Raw genomic sequence first — 16,531 nt, 5'->3', positions numbered from 1 at the left:
ATGTTCTATAGCTTCCTTGGCCCAGAGAGCCATAACTTCCTGGCACAGAAGGGCGAAGTGATCCTCCGACAAGCGATGGAATGTAGGTGGCATGAAGGGAGAAGTAGTCTCGAAGGGGGAGGAGTAGCCCCTTCAGACTTTCTGCAAAACCCAACTGTCCGACATGATGTTGCGCCAGAGGAGGAAGCCATGGCAGATTCTGCTGCCCACTGGCAAGTTGTGGCCCTAAAAGGTCAGACTAGGAAGTTTTTTGGAGCCTGCTGCACGGGGGCATTGGTGGACTGTCCCGCTGGCCCCCAGACCCGGGACGTTGGCTCCCACATTCCCGGCTGTTCAGAGACTGGGTAGCCTGTGCAGGCCTGTAGCTCTGGTTGGAGCTTGGTGAAGCATTCCTTCCGTAGTCATGAAAGGGGCGAAAGGCGGACTGCGTGGGGCAAGAGGTGGCAGCGAGGCCCAAAGATCTGGCTGTAGCCCTAAAGTCCTTGAAGCGCTCAAGCACGTTATCTGCCTTGTCACCAAACAGGCGACGTCCATCAAAGGCATGTCCAAAAGGGTTGATTGAACAACCCCAAAGAAGCCAGCGGACCTCAGCCAGGTGTAGCGCCTCAGGGCTACCGATGTAGAAATCGTTCTACCCAGCGAGTCAGCGGTATCCAGTCCACACCTGATGGCGAACTTTGCTGTACCTCGACCCTCTGCAACAGTGCGGTGAGCACGGCGCAGGCACTTGTGCAACTGTGTCCGACACAAAATGTGTGTAACGGCCCAAGAGACATGCAGTGTTCACCGACCGCAGTCCGAAACTGGTGGAAGAAAAGTATCTTCTCACCAAGATGGTCCAGCTTCTTGGATTCCCTGTCTGGGGAAGCAGCAGGCTACACGCCTTCTCATAATGAGGCTTGGATCACCAAGCCCTCAGGGGTAGAGTGTTTGGAGAGGAAAAGTGGGTCATCCGGGGCCGGGAGGTGGCGTTGGGCAATCGTCCTATCCACAGGAGCCCCTGTACTGGGCTTGGACCAAGTGCCCAGAAGGATGTCAGTGAGGGCCTCTATAAAAGGCAGCAGGGGCTCAGAAGAAGCCGCTGCCCGCTGAAGCACCTCAGTCAGGAGGTTAGTCTGACTGCCATCGTAGGAAGCTCAAACGTCAAGGCCTCAGCCACCCTACAAAACACCATAGTGTAGTAGCCAGGGAAGGGGGAAAAGCATACTAAGGTCTGGTGAGGTATCCAGACCACTGGCCTCACTCAACTCCTCTTGCCAGTCTGTCTCCTCAAGTTGGTCTGCAAGAGGGTCACCAGACCCCTCCCAGTCCTCCTCACCCTCCTCTGGCAGCCAGTCAGGGCGGTAGGGAATGCCAGGAAAGAGCAGAGGTACAAAAGTACCGGTTGGCGCCGGTATCGGCGTCAATTGATGCCAGTTCGGCTCCTTGACCAAGTGGGGGTGAGGCTGGCGTCAACGCCGGTTGGGGGTGCAAAAAGCGTTGGGGGCATAGCCACTGAAATCGGTGCCGGGGAAGGTACGTGAGGTCGACCAGCACTGATCCGGAACCAGGCCTGGATCCTCTGGGGCCCTCTGGCGCCAGAGCGGAAGCTGCTGGCCTCGAAGACCCAGGCCCCCCAGCGGAATCCTAGGACCCAAAGAGGGAAGCGCGGAGTCATCCCAGTAGCAGCCCGTGAAGGCAGAGCCGAAGAGTGACAATGCTTCTTCGCCTTCTACTTGTGCTTTGACTTACCCGAGTGTGAGGACTTCGATGAAGAGTGGCGATGGCTCCGCAACGGATCCAGAGGCCTTTCTCTCGACTGGGACCTCGAGCGGCGTACAGATGATGGCTGGGCCTCCAGAAGCTTTCAGGACCGCTCCTGCAAAGACTTCAGGTTCATTGCCCAATAGTCGGAGTACGACTTTGGGTTGTGGTCGCAGTCCAGGCACCAGAGGCACACGAGGTGCGGATCCGTAACTTACATCAGCTTGTGACAGGAGTCACAAGGCTTGAGGCCGGTCCGTCAATGGGACATCCCTACGTGCACCAGGAGTCGAAGGACTCAAAATAGAGTTCGAGAAAAGTCTAAAAAGATTTAGTCAAAAAGTGACTAAGAGGCTCGCTCTCTCTGGCTCTGCGCTGGCTAGTACGGAAAAAGAAATAACTGACATCAGGGCGCATGGGCGGCATTTAAATAGACACTGCAACATCATCCTGGCGACCACGACGCATCTGACGAACGTGGATTCAACCGACGCCATCACCAATGCGCAGGGATACTGCTAAGAAAAAAAATCTCCGGATCCAGTCTGATGCCTGGGGTAATTCTAAGGTAAGCAATCTATAACAACGGTCTCTTTCAGATAGTTTTAGTCACAAAGTGACTAAGGGGCACTCTCTCTCCGGATCTGCCCTGGCTGGCGCAGAAAAAGAAAGAACTGACGTCAGCATGACACCGCAACTTCATCCCGGCGACCACGACAAACGGGGAGTCGAACAACGTCACCTACCGACGTGCAGGGTTAGAGCTAATAAAAAATTTCTCTGGATCCAGTCTGACGCCTGAGGATATTTCTAAAGTAAGGAATCTATAACTACGGTCTCTTTCAGATACGTATGTATAAATCCCAGATCATTAGATTGAAAAATGTACGCCTACAACCTTTGGAGTGGTTATGAACTGTCACAGAACTGGCCTTTATTGTTCTAGAAGGTCAGAAGAGATCCTGTGTTTGTTTTACCCAAAAGTGAGAACAATCTACAGTTCTGATGGATCCTGCTACCATTCTTGGCAGCTGCTCTTGTATGTGTTGGGAGCGTGTGCTGAAGTATTGCTTGGGTTGGACATATGTTCGGGTCTGAGAGAAGTCTTGCGGGTTGTCAGCTAGCTTCACAGCTCTTGAGCTTGATGGGAAAACGTAAGTGATTGAGTACATTTTTGTTTGCTGATATAACGCATGCTGGTCATATTGTATGCACGTACTATCTTCGACCAGTGTGCTATTCTAGGAAGAAAAGCTTGCTGGATGAGGACGTTTAGTTTACATTTCAAGCTGTTGGTGTGTATGGTTTTCTGCATTGCAGGCCAGGTCCATAGAATTTGCAAGTCTCGCAGATAGCCGCCCAGTGCTTCAGAGAGACATATGCATAGATTAGGATTGAGACCACCATTGTAGTATTTCCATCTTCCTTAGAGTGATGCTTAGGATGTCCTAGAATGATCTGTCTGATTCTATCTATTGTTCTTGTAGCTCCTCTTGCTGTGGTCTGATTTTGAGGCTCTAAAGAGGGACTGGATTGATTGCAAAGGATATGATACCCAGGAATGAAACATACCTTCTTTTGGAGACATTGTTAGCCACATTTTTAAGTCTCCAATGGCTGTCCTGAGAGGGAGAGAGAGAGAGTGAGAGAGAGATAGGTCTTGTTGCAGATCTTGCCCATGTCTTAGAACAGAGACTGACATCCGAACATTAACAGTAAGATCCTGCTTGTTGAATAATGTAAGAGAAGGTTTGTAACTTTGGATGCTTTAAACTACGTCGGAGCTTTAGCAGCCAGTCATCCATGCTTGGGAACTATGCGATAACCTTAATGTGTGAGAGTAGCTTGTACTGAATCCAGCCAACTGGTGAGACTGTGTACTGGTGATATGATGCCGAATGGAAGGATATAGAATTGATAATGGGTACGGTATAGGTAAATGGGAGATACATTGTCTGGGACGTGTGGGAATGTGGGCTACGCTTCTCAGTCTGGGTAGGGCAAGGCATTGCGGGGATAATGTTGCGGTTATTAGGGAGGGTGGTGTATTCAAATGTGTGCGCTGTAACTGGGCTTTAACTTGTGGTGACAAGAGTTGCCCAGTAGGGGCGGACAACAGTGTTGTGGCCTGCGGCAAGGCCAGTCAAGGTGAGAAATTTAAGGGTTTGCTGCTAAACACTCGCTCCTTGCAGAAACACGAATCGCAGCTCTTTGACCTCCTGCAAAAATCACTCCCGGATCTAATGTTTTTAATGGAAACATGGCGTACTCAAGTCTTGAACCCCACCATCGCCGCAGCTATTCCCTCTGGGTATAAGGTTCTTAGGAAAGACCGCCCTGTAGGTAAAGGAGAGGATATAGCCATTATTTTTAAGCAAGAATATGTCTGTAATGCTATTTCCTTAGGAGAGCTGGAAAACATAGAATGCCTTGGTTTTCACAGCTCCTTATCAGCTCAATATTCCGTTGTGGGTGCCCTTATATTCAGGCCCCCTGGACTTGTAGGTGCATTTCAAAGTCCATTTAGGAGGCGATCCCATCCCAGGTCCTTAGATACAGTCACTTTCTGGTGTTAGTTGATCTCAATATCCATTTGGATAAATCCATGAAGACCGAGATCATGTCCCTGACTGAGTCTCTCACAGTCTTTAGCATTGCCTCTTATGTCGGGCCACACCCTCAAACAGATTTTCTCTCATTTAGAGCTTGAGGTGGATCTGCCCCTACCGGTGGTATGGTCGGACCATGGCCTTATCAGTTTTAGGGTTTCTAGATCAGGGTGGGGCTGTCAGACCCTGCCAATAAAATGGAAAGCACTCTAAGACCTTTCCATCGAGTCTCCCCATCAGCTTTGAGGGAAGAGCTGGAAGCCTCCATTCCTCTGTTATCAGAAAATCCTGAGACAGATGCACTCTAACTTGAGGCCTGGATGCAGCACAGTGCTCCCGAGTTAGCTTCTATGACCACAAGTACTCTCAAGAAAGCGAGACTTTCAGCACCCCGGTTTAATGAGCTAGTGAGAATGAGCAAAAGTGCCTGTAATGCCTAGAAAGGAAATGGCAAAATCTTTTTATTCGGCTCATTTCACTATTGCTGTTTTTCTCTAAGGTACTGGATAAATATGTCAATACAGTTATCTCGGACTATGCTGAAAATAATAATCTCCTGCACATTAGCCAGTCGGGTTTCAGAGCCAACTATAGTACTGAGACCAGACTGCCCTGCTGGAGGTAACAGAACATATTAAGGAGAACCTGGATCAGGGGGGTAAAGCCATTCTGATTTTATTAGACCTGTCAGCAGCCTTTTGATACTGTTCCTCCCATTAGGCTCCTGGACAGGCTTCAGGACCTTGGAATAGGCGGCCCGCACTGGAATGGCTTTTTTCCTTCCTAGAGGACAGAAGCCAGGAAGTTTGGAATCTTCCCTTTGCGGCCCACATCCCCAGACTGCAAGTTGGAGTTCCTCAGGGCCCCATATTGAGCCCCACTGTCTTCAACTTATATATGTCTCCCTTGGCAACACTGGCAGAAGCTGGTGCCAGTGGGCTTCCAGTAAAAAAGAGGATTGGGCTTAAAGCTCTGCTGCTAATTTTCAAGGCCCTTTATGGGAGTGGCATGGAGTATCTCAGAAGGAGAGTCAACCCTTATGTGCCGCCAAGAACCTTGAGGTCCTCCAGAACCTTGAGATCACCCACTTTGAGCCTGGCATCCGTTATAAGGATAAGCCGCAGCCGATCGGAAGGTCGTTGTTTTAGGTTCCAGGAACCTTCTCCCGCTGAATCTCAGAACTGTGACTGACCTAGCAGTTATTAAGGAAATGCTTAAAACCTGGTTAGTCTGCAACTAACCTAGCTCTCCTTTCTTCTAGTAGCAGATTAAAAACGTTTCTCCCGCTTTCAGGGGCATCAGCAGGATAGACAACAGTCTTTTTTAGTGACTGGACACTCTTGTTAAGTAGCTTTGCGCTCAATAAAAGGCTCTCATTCATTCATAAGTGATGCCCAGGATCTTGGACAGCACATAACGGCTATGTAGGAGGGTGGCTCAATATATGGTATACACCTATTGCTGATACACCTTGCACTGCGTCCTGGTAACCCTTAGTGATAGTGTAAGAGGTCCTTGATCACCAAAGCTCTCAAGGGGTAGCTGTAGAGAGCAACAAAGTGTTATCCAGGAGGGTGTAAAGCGAGTGCATTTACCAAAAAATCAGCGATGGAGAATCACACAGAAAAAACCACACCACTGTTAGAAAAATACAGCAGTACACATCAACACTAAACTACTTTGGTATATCTCCTAGCCGGAGATATGCATACACATAACATATCAGCAAAACAGGTAAGTAAACACATAAAAACACATTGGCCCCTATAGGGGGTTGGGTGGGGTGGGGGAACCATATACAAAGTAAATGGAATGCAAAAGGGGTACCAAATCAAGGCTACCACTCAAGGATCTGCAGCCCAGGGGAAGTAGAAAGAACCACCAAAGGTAAGTAACTAGGAGTCCCTAAGCATACGGGTGAAGAAATGATACCCTGGGGCAGTGTCCGTTGAACAAAATGGAGGAGTCGCAGTTAGGATTTTCAAGATTCAGGACCCTTTCCAGAGGACCCTGAAGACACCCTTTGGAACCAGGGAGGTTTGAGAGCACCCCCATCCATGGATACCCAGAGGTACTGGATACCTACAACAGGGAGCTCGGGTGCATAGGTGTGAAGAGGTGTCACAACGGCCAGTTGAAGTCAGTGTGGATCTTCAGATGTCCAGCTGCTAACTTGACCCGTGGACCTGGTCGGTGGAACCCAGGCATGGATTCCATATGAGGAGCACCTGTGGAGAGAGAAGAAAGAGTCCAAACAACCAGGAGTCATCCAAGAGGTACAGGAGCACAATAGCACCCTTCTCGGGGGTGCTTCACGGTAGGACGGAGGTCTAAAAGCTGTAGCGAGGATGTAGAAGCACAGGACCCTTCCACAAGTTGTCCCTTGGCGGTCAAATTATTTCAGGAGTGTCAGTGTTCAGCAGAACCACTAACAAGGCTTGACAAATACAGAAGAGCTGTAGGAAGAGTTGCAGAAAGTGGGACCAGCAAGGTCCAGGGAACTCACCCAGCACAGGTAAGTTACGGCCAGCCCTCAGCTAACAGGAGAGCCAGCAGGAATCGATGGAAGACAATGGAGGGACCCTCTGGCAGCAGGCACAGAGAGTCACAGGGTGACCTTACCAGCAGAACCGAGATGGATGCCCATGTTGCAGGAGATGCAGTGAGCATGTTGCTTTTGCAGCCGGGTAAAGCTTGAGGCTAGGGCTTCTTGGAGCTGAAAAATATTTGTACTGGAGACAGCAACAGCAGACAGATACAATGCAGATGCGTCTTGTTCCAGCAGCTCAACGAGGGATTGCAGTCTTCCAAATTGCATAGAAGACAGGCCCAGCCTCGGTAGAACTACCAAAACTACCAAAACACCACCTCTCTTATAGAGCCTCAAAGAGTCTGTGGGACAGCAAGATTGAGAGACCGGTTGTTGATGTTGAGGTGCCTGTGGCTGCAGAGGAGTAACTCCTTTACTCCAAGGGAGATTCCTTCCAGCTGTCATTGATGCACACAGAGTCCTTGTGCCATTCATGATCCACCAGGCACCAACTGCAAAGTTTGTCGGTCCTGGCATTCAGAGAACCTGCCCGGTGTTGAACAACCAGGGTTATGTCCTAATGATCCAGCCATGTCCAAAGGCGAAGGGTCTCTTGACAAAGGGTCCATGACATCACCCCACCTTGTTTGTTGCAGTGCTACATTACAGCGCGGTGGTGTTGTCAGTGAACCCATGCACCGCCTTCCCGTTGAGGGAGGGAAGGAATGCTATCCGTGACAAGCAAATCGCCCAGAGCTCCAACAGGTTGATATGGAGACTGGACTTCATCAGACACCAGACTACTATGATCTCCACCTCCCCAAGGTGGTCGCCCCATCCCAGGAGTGATGCATCGGTCACCACTGTAAGGTCTGGTTGGGGAAGGTAGAGGGATCTGCCTCTGACCCAATCCTGGTTCATTAACCACCACTGCAGTTGTTGCGCAGTGCCCTCCAAGAATTGGACATAGTAGGAAAGGTTTCTCTGATGCTGCACCCACTGCAACTTCAGGTCCCACTGCAGAGCCCGCATATGCCATCTGGCTTGATCTACCGGCAGGATGCAGAAGGCCATGAGGCCCAGCAGCCTCAGAGTCATTCTCACAGAAATCTGGGATAAAAGCTGAAACATTGGTATCATGGCCCAAATATCCCAGACTTGGATAAGCCCGAAACTGCTCTGTGTCCAGAACAGCTCCGATGAAAAGGAGAGACTGAGAGGGAGTTAGGTGAGACTTCGGCACATTGATAGTGAACCCCAGCGAATGCAGGAGGTCTGCTATAGTCTGGAGGTGGTAAACGACCGCCTGGGGCGAACCTGCCTTCGACAGCCAGTCGTCAAGATAGGGGAAGTCTAGAACCCCCAAACTGTGCGGATGAGTTACGACCACCGCCATCACTTTCATGAATACCCGAGGGGCACTGGTAAGGCCGAAGGGGAGCACGGAGAACTGAAAATGCTCGTGGCCTACCGTGAACCATAGCTAACGCCTGTTGGTTGGCAGGACAGGGACGTGGAAATAGGCATCCAGCAAGTCCATCGCTACCATCCATTCTCCAGGGTCGAGGGCAGACAGGACTTGAGCTAAGTTTAGCATTCTGAACTTCTCCTTCCAGAGGAAGCAGTTGAGGGCCCTGAGGTCTAAGATAGGACACAGGCCTATGTCCTTCTTGGGCACCACAACCTTTTTCTGGTGCAGGCACTCTATCAATAGTTTCCTTGGTAAAGAGAGCTGAAACTTCCTGGCAGGGAAGCGCCAAATGATCCATGTGATACATGTGTTCAAGAGACGGTACCATGGAGGGAGGGGTAGTCTCGAAGGGGAGGGAGTAGCCCCTTTGGACTATATGCAAAACCCACCTGTCTGACGAGATGGATTGCCAGTGGGGAAGGTGATGGAAAATCCTGCCACCCACTGGCCGTTGATGGCCCTGAAAGGTCAGATTAGGAGAGTTTGGAGGCATTAAATGCAATCTTGGTGCCGGTCTTTCGAGTGAAGTCTATTTTTACAACAGGTATTGCAGGTCCTGAAGAAACTTTTCTTTTCCTTGTCTGACATGATGTTAAAATAAAGACAAAGTCAGATCTGAATGGTGAAAACTTAGTGAGTAACAGGAAAATCTCCCACAGTACCGAAATATGAGAACTATTCTAAGAAAGTATGCAAATAGGAAAATAACTGAGCAGAGCTTAGTGGAGACTGCCTAGCAGAAATGTGTGGTAGGGAATCTGAGGGAATGTAACTCTCTGAGGAGTGTTCTAGAGCGCAGGGTAGCCTGATTGGCTGAAGTATGAGTTTGGTCACTTTTTTAAATAGACTATGATAGGTTGCAAAATTGAAGGGCCTTCATGCACTATCTGTAACATTGTATTACTATTATTACAGGGGACTCACATCTCAATGACGGGGAATGATTCAAGTTTGTGAATCTATGAAGGTTCCAATACTGCAGTAATATTTCCTACTTAATGCTATGGAGGTGAAATGTTATTATTTACATTGAAATGTCCACCTACAATGAGTATATTTGCTACTATACTGTAAAAGAGAAGTTTTCTGGGGTACCGGCATGCTGAGTAAATATGTTTTGATCATGCCAATGAATGAGGATCCTACAATGCAGAACCATAATGACACAATAATATTAAGCTAGGATGAGATAGCTAGACTGTCTAGTCTGCAATTTTTATCCTTAAAGCAGGAGAACGGAATATTGCAATTTCTAACACAGCGTACTGCACTGGAATGTGGCACTCGTACTGCACTGGAATGTGGCACTCGACTAAAAAGAGCTGCACCTGAACTATACACTTACAGGCCAAAATATGAACAAGCCTAGGCAATGCCAATGAGTCTGGCTTGCATTTTGAGTTCTGGCTAATATAGATTTAAAAAGCCTGCAGAAGCGAAAATAACAACAACAAAAAAAGTCTCTCTGTATATAAAGCGTGTATAAGATAAAGAAATAGGTGTAGTTAGTGTATCCCAAACTGCTGAGTCTTTCCGTGGTAAAGTATAAGACAAATGAAAAAAGTTTATTTAACATAAAAAAATATATAACATGATTTTATGGAAAATGTTAATGTAAAATAACTGTATGTATTTCTTTGAAATTTAGAACACAATAAAAAATACAGCACTATTAACTTAATTTTAATTAAATCTAAATTTGAATAAATGAAATACATTAAGAGTATTTTTATAAAGTTCAAAAAATAAATCCCCACCTAAATATAAAATATCATCATATATTAATAATTCTTAAAAGTAATGGATAGAATTAATTTAGTCATCTAATTATGTTTTAATAAACGTTAGATTAATTTTTAAATTAAAAAGGTTGTTAACATATTTTATAACTACATAATAAATACATTATCATTTAATTATCGATTTTTTAAACCAGAAATTATAATCTTTTATATTTTTTACATTTTAAAACTATTTTATTTAGTTCAATATTATTCCCCTTGCATGTGTTGCATGAGTGTTACAGGGCCAGTGGTTGGCCATGCGCTGTGCTGGATATACTTCACCTCTGAGCTAGAGACATTTAAACTATTTTTGGCTGTAGCAAATTTAGAAGTGCGGTATGTGAATAGCAAGGAGCTTCCTCTTTTGTGGATGGCTGCACTTCTGTCTCTAAACCCCTCCACAGGCTTCCCTAAGCTGCTGCTCTCTACCCGTCCCTAAAGCTTTTCCATATAGTAGTAGGTATATCCCTTTTCCCAGCCACTCCCCCTTGTCCATCCCACATCTATACTACTATTATAAAGAGAGAACTGTGTCCTTTGAGCCAGGTAAACTCGAAAAGTACACCACCAATCGCAACACCCAATACAGCGTTGGAAAGGGGGGGTCCTGTAGATGGACATAGGCTATAATAAAAATAAACGTTATTTAAAAAATAAACAATAAAAAAAAGTAGTCCCTAAGAAGTAGCGCCGGCCGTGTGCGCTAACAACGTGGACGTGCGTGCTGACATCATCTAGCGCGGGGAGGAGCGGCGGACAGCAGCGGTGAAGTCGGGCTGAGATACATGAAGCGCGGGGAGGAGCGGAACGTGTGCGGCTCAGAGAAGCAATGGGAGGAGGCAGAACGAGGAGCGGTGAAGTCGGGCTGATGGGAGGAGGCGGAACGAGGAGCGGTGAAGTCGGGCTGATGGGAGGAGGCGGAACGAGGAGCGGTGAAGTCGGGCTGATGTGAGGAGGCGGAACTAGGAGCGGTGAAGTCGGGCTGAGGTAGGTGAAGCGCAGGAGCGTTGGGAGGAGGCGGAAGGTGTGCGGCTGAGTGAAGCGCGGGGAGGAGTGGAAATGTCGTGGCGGGCGGGGGCCGGGCGGGAGTGCATGCAAGCCTGAAATGCTGCCTCCAGCCCCCTTCTGCCCCGGGGAACGCTGGGGTGGGCTGCTAGTTTGCTATGAAATAGTAAACTTACATGTGTGAGGATCTCCCCATAGAAAATGTAGGATAGGTGGAGGTAAAGATTTACACTCTTAGGACTGTGAATAGCATTTTGTAGTACTTTACTAGTTCTACTGTAGTACTAAAGATGGACTACAACATGTAGTATGTGAATAGGCGCCAATATTGTTGGGTAGCAGTTCTAAGAACTTTGTTTGTGTATTTACTACAGTTTGTATGCCTGATTGTATCACAGATAATCACACAAAGTACAGGAGAGCTTATTTGCACTCTCATCCAGCTTCTAACAGGATGACATGCCGAGATTTGATGAAACAAATAATAAGCTTGACAGCTTTCTTACCTGATTGAGATGCATATTGAGTTGCGTACCCGACCACTCCTGGAAAACAAAAAAGTGGTACATATGTACTGTTCTAGTTACACAAACAATCAGAAGCGTGAAATATATAATTGAAAATACCCTGCTTGGGGATTTGGCTAAAACAATAACATATAGAGCGCAGCAGCACTCACTTTTTAAAGGATAAACAACACAAGCCCTGTGTATGTTATCTAGGTCACTCTTTGTGCACTGCCATGTATGATGAACAAGTTGGCTAGAGAATAGGCCCACCTTTACACCTTAACTGCTAATCGGTTTCCCGATCCAGAACCAGATTCATAAAGAACAAGTTACTTACCTTCGGTAACGCTTTTTCTGGTGGATACAGTATCTGCCTGTGGATTTCTCACCTTGTGAATATCCCCTGCGCCAGAAACATTCGGAAACTTTTGAAGCTCTCCACGCCGACAAGGACGTGGACGACGTCACAGGGGCAAGACCCCGCTCGCGATCTCGCTGACGTCACTGGATCCATAATAGGGCCTCGTCGGCGTGATGACGTCAGTTCCGCCCTTTTTCCCGTGCCCCGAGACACACGGACGGACCGACATAAATAGGTACAGTATACACAGTACACAGTATTCAAACCAACACACATAGTGTGAAATGAATGCAATAAGCAAGAACAATTAAACAGACCCATTTATAGAAATAACCATAAAATAACAAGAATTGCAGGTATAGAAGAGTGGACAAATGGGGAGGCGGGTGGGTCAGTGAGGAATCCACAGGCAGATACTGTATCCACCAGAAAAAGCGTTACCGAAGGTAAGTAATTTGTTCTTCCGATGGATACATCTGCCAGTGGATTCCTCACCTTGTGAATAGAATCCCACAGCAGTCCCCACTCCGGAGGAGGGTGTCCACTCCACTATACCAAGAAATCCTGAAGGACAGAACGCGCAAAATGACCATTCCTCCTCACTTCGGAATCTAAGCAGTAGTGCTTTGCGAAAGTGTGGATGAGGCCCAGGTTGCCGCTCTACAAATGTCCTCTACAGGAACACCTCTAGACAAAGCAGATGTAGAAGACTTTGCTCTGGTAGAATGAGCTCTTAAACCCTCTGGAGGTTCCTTACCGGCCAAAGAGTAACAAATCTTGATGAACAAGACAATCCATCTAGAAAGTGTGCGCTCGTGCACCACTCTTCCTTTTCTGCAGCCAACAAAGCGCATGAAGAGCTGGTCCTCCACACGATAGTCTTTAGTTCTATCAAGGTAGAAGCTCACCGCCCTCTTTGGGTCCAAGCGGTGAAGCCGCTCCTCCTCCTTGGAAGGATGAGGGGAAGGATAGAAGGAAGGAAGGGTAATGGACTGCCCCAGATGGAAAGGAGTTACCACCTTAGGCAGAAAAGCATCCCTGGTCCTGAGTACCATTCTTTCAGCATGAATGGACAAGAATTTGGGTTTCGATATCAAAGCTTGAAGCTCACTTACCCTCCTTGCCGAGGTAATAGCAACCAGGAAGACCGTTTTAAAAGACAATAGTCTCAAGGGGCACTTGTGCATGGGCTCAAAGGGGGAACCCATCAAGTAGGTTAAGACAAGATTTAAGTCCCATTGAGGCACAATAAAAGGAGTGGGAGTAAATGTATTTGTAAGGCCCTTAATAAATGTAAAATAATAGGAGACTTAAACAAAGACGGCTGATCCGGAAAGCAAAGGAACGCCGAGAAAGCCGATAAATAGCCCTTCACAGTAGCCACAGTGTGATAATTAGCACTGTAGCTTTAATAGAATCTTAGGATGTCACGAGTTATGTCACAAGTTGTCATAGAAATGTTCTGATATCAGCAGTTGATGTCTGCTGGCATTGTAAGTGGATGGGATCTTATTTCTGGATTAAACTTCACTTGATTCAACTTCCTACATCTTGGATTTATTTATGGAAATACTTCACTGGCGTAGTCGGCTTGGAACCCATTCATCTAGAACAGATCCCAACACAAATCATCGTGAGGAGAAGAATTAACTCTGGCTACTTTTGTCAACCCTCACTTATCTGCCTAGCATCTATTATAATTACATCAATGAAGATCAAGAACTTTCGTCATTAATTTCAATCAACTTGTGAGTAAAATATTTTTCAGCTTATCCTGCGTGCTCTGTACTCTTATATAAATCTTCACGCTCGTTATCTGCTCATGTACTCTATTACGCGCAAAACTTTAAATTAACTCTAATAACCTCACCCTTTTACTATTCTACTGCGCTGTACTCTAATTAACTATTCGACTTTCATGTGCTCCCAGGCGCGAGCAGTCAAGCGTAAAGCAATCTGATTAACAGCCGAGCGTGAACCACTTAATCGAAAATAAACATTGTCATGCACAAGCCAAGCACGTGCAGCCCAGCGTGAAGCACTTGACTTAAAAGTAAACAGCGCACGAAGCCAAGCGCGTGCAGCCCAGCGTGAAGCACTTGACTTAAAAGTAAACAGCGCACGAAGCCAAGCGCGTGCAGCCCAGCGTGAAGCATCTGAATTAAAAATAAACATTAGCATGCGCAAAGAGCGGTCTGAAAAAGAACGTGAAACAGAACGTGAAGCAGCTGCCTTTGAGCGTCAGCCTCGCGCTCTATCTCGTGTCTTGCCTGAAGAAAAATGTGTTCGCATCTCGAATGAAAATAAACACGAGACTCTGTCACTTTGAACATCAGCCTCGCACTCTATCTCGTGTCTTGCCTAAAGAGGATTGTGTTCGCATCTCGAACAAAAGTGAACACGAAACTCAGTCATTTTACCGCATTTATCTTAAAGCGAGTTAAACGCGAGCACCTGGAAATTAATAATCATTAAATAAACAATTTGTTCGTGTTCCTCACACGTAACACACAAATTCCTGAAATATCAAGGGATTTTGAGTTTTACCTCTCTCCTCTTCTATTTTCAACCAACCACTTTTGAGAAGAAGAAAAGATTTCTGCATGTCACCTCAATCAAACCCTTTTCAGTGGAATCTTTAAAGAACGAATTTGATTGGATTTTCAAAGATCACATTTAATTGATTCATGCTCATTTCCTCATATGAACATACTGATTAGTTGTAATATTTACTGTATAAAAAATTTAATTTTCACAGGTTTATAGTATTTCTAATCACTTAAGATAATGCAAAATGTAACAGCTGCACCATTTTTTTTATCTAGTCCTGGTGAGCCTCCAATTAGATGGAAAAAATGGAAAGTAGTTTTTGAACGCTATGCAAAAGTTTGTGGGACTAATCTCAGTGCTGAGAGGAAATGCTCTTTATTGCTTCATTGTTTAGGATCTGAAGGCCAGGATATATTTGATGATTTGCCCGACCTCCCTCCTTCGGAAGCTAATGGCTTAAATGAATATGAAATTAGCATAAAGAAATTGGACTTACATTTCTTACCCAAAGTTAGTACTATCCTTGAAAGGTACCAATTCACAAAATGCATGCAAAATGATGAAGAAACTATAGAATCTTATGTGACTCGTTTAAGAAAACTTGCATCTTCTTGCAAGTTTGGGGCTTTAATTGATGAACGCATTCGTGATCAATTTATGTTTGGTTGTGGAATAGAAAAAGTTCGAGATGAGTTATGGCTGAAAGATGAGCCTTCACTTGATGAAGTTTTATCTGTTGCCAAGCGTATAGAGCATTCTCTTAAATGTGTGGCCATAATAAAAAAGAGTACTGAAAAAGAAAATAAAGTTCAAATAGTAAGGCCTAAAAATGATAAATATGTTAAGAATCCTGCCAAACCAGATTCTAAAAAGAGTGGATATGAACTGAAATGTTTTAGATGTGGCAAATCTGGTCATCTAGCCAATGATAAAAAATGTCCTGCCCTCAAACAAACCTGTTCTAAATGCAAGTTGAAAGGTCATGTCACTGCTTTGTGTAAAACAAAAATTAGATCTAAAGTAAAAGAGGTAGAAATTTTTGAGAAAACTTCTTCAGGATCTGATTGTGATATTGAAGTTGTTCAAACCATTGGCGATGGTAGGGAATTCTCACGTAAAAGACCTGATCCCATTGATGAAATATCAGTTGAGGGCAAAAAGACCAAAGTATTGTTTGATTCTGGTGCAAAAATCACAATTGTTTCTGATGAGTTTTTCACTAGGAAATTGAAAAGTAAGGTGTCTCTTTTAAAACCCGACATCATTCCTTTAGGATATGATAAGAAACCTATAAAGTTGCATGGTTATTTCATAGGTCTTATAGAATATAAATCTAGACTAGTGTCTGGCAAGATATATGTCTCAAAGAAAGGAGACAGCATTATCAGCTGGATACATCAGGGTGACTTAGGAGTATTTTTAGATCCTAATGCTAGTCCTTGCATACAATTAAGAGATAACATTCTTAGTGTTTTAGATGGAAAAGAAAAATCAATCGAAGGGAAACCATTCGAAGACAAATTTTTATGTGAACTAAAAATGAATTTTCCTAATGTGTTTAGAAAAACTCTAGGATGTCTTAAAGGTTATCAACATAGGATACGAGTAAAGAATGATTCTATTCCAGTGAGTTGTAAAGTCCGGAGTGTACCTTTAGCAGTAAAAGAAGATATGAAAAACTCATTGAAAGTGACATATTTGAAGAAATAGAAGGTTGTGAATGGATGGCTCCAGTCGTCGCAGCTCGAAAACCCAATGGTGATTTGCGTTTATGCATTGATCTCAGGCAACTAAACAAGTGTGTAATAGTTGACAGATATCCTCTACCTAATATCGCTGAATTGCTAGTATTGTTAGGAAAAGCCAAAGTTTTTAGTACGATAGATCTTACTTCTGCATATCACCAGATTGAATTAGAAGAGTCTTGCAGAGATGTTATGTCCTTTATTACACCTTTTGGCACGTATAG

At 45.5% G+C, this 16,531-nt stretch overlaps 1 protein-coding gene across 1 annotated transcript in view; it reads right to left on the bottom strand.

The window, feature by feature from the left end:
* Window positions 1-16,531, bottom strand: part of LOC144768685 (uncharacterized) — a 9,047,330-nt gene that overhangs the window by 5,323,081 nt on the left and 3,707,718 nt on the right. The window contains exon 22 of the mRNA XM_078652515.1: window positions 11,649-11,687. Coding sequence (XP_078508641.1) covers window positions 11,649-11,687 — 39 coding nt within the window. The remainder of the gene's footprint in view (window positions 1-11,648; window positions 11,688-16,531) is intronic.

This window comes from Lissotriton helveticus, chromosome 7 (genome assembly GCF_964261635.1).
Source record: "Lissotriton helveticus chromosome 7, aLisHel1.1, whole genome shotgun sequence".
In the NCBI taxonomy this organism is placed as follows: domain Eukaryota; kingdom Metazoa; phylum Chordata; class Amphibia; order Caudata; family Salamandridae; genus Lissotriton; species Lissotriton helveticus.
Note: the sequence above shows the minus strand (reverse complement) of the source record. Positions and strands in the feature narration are given on the sequence as shown.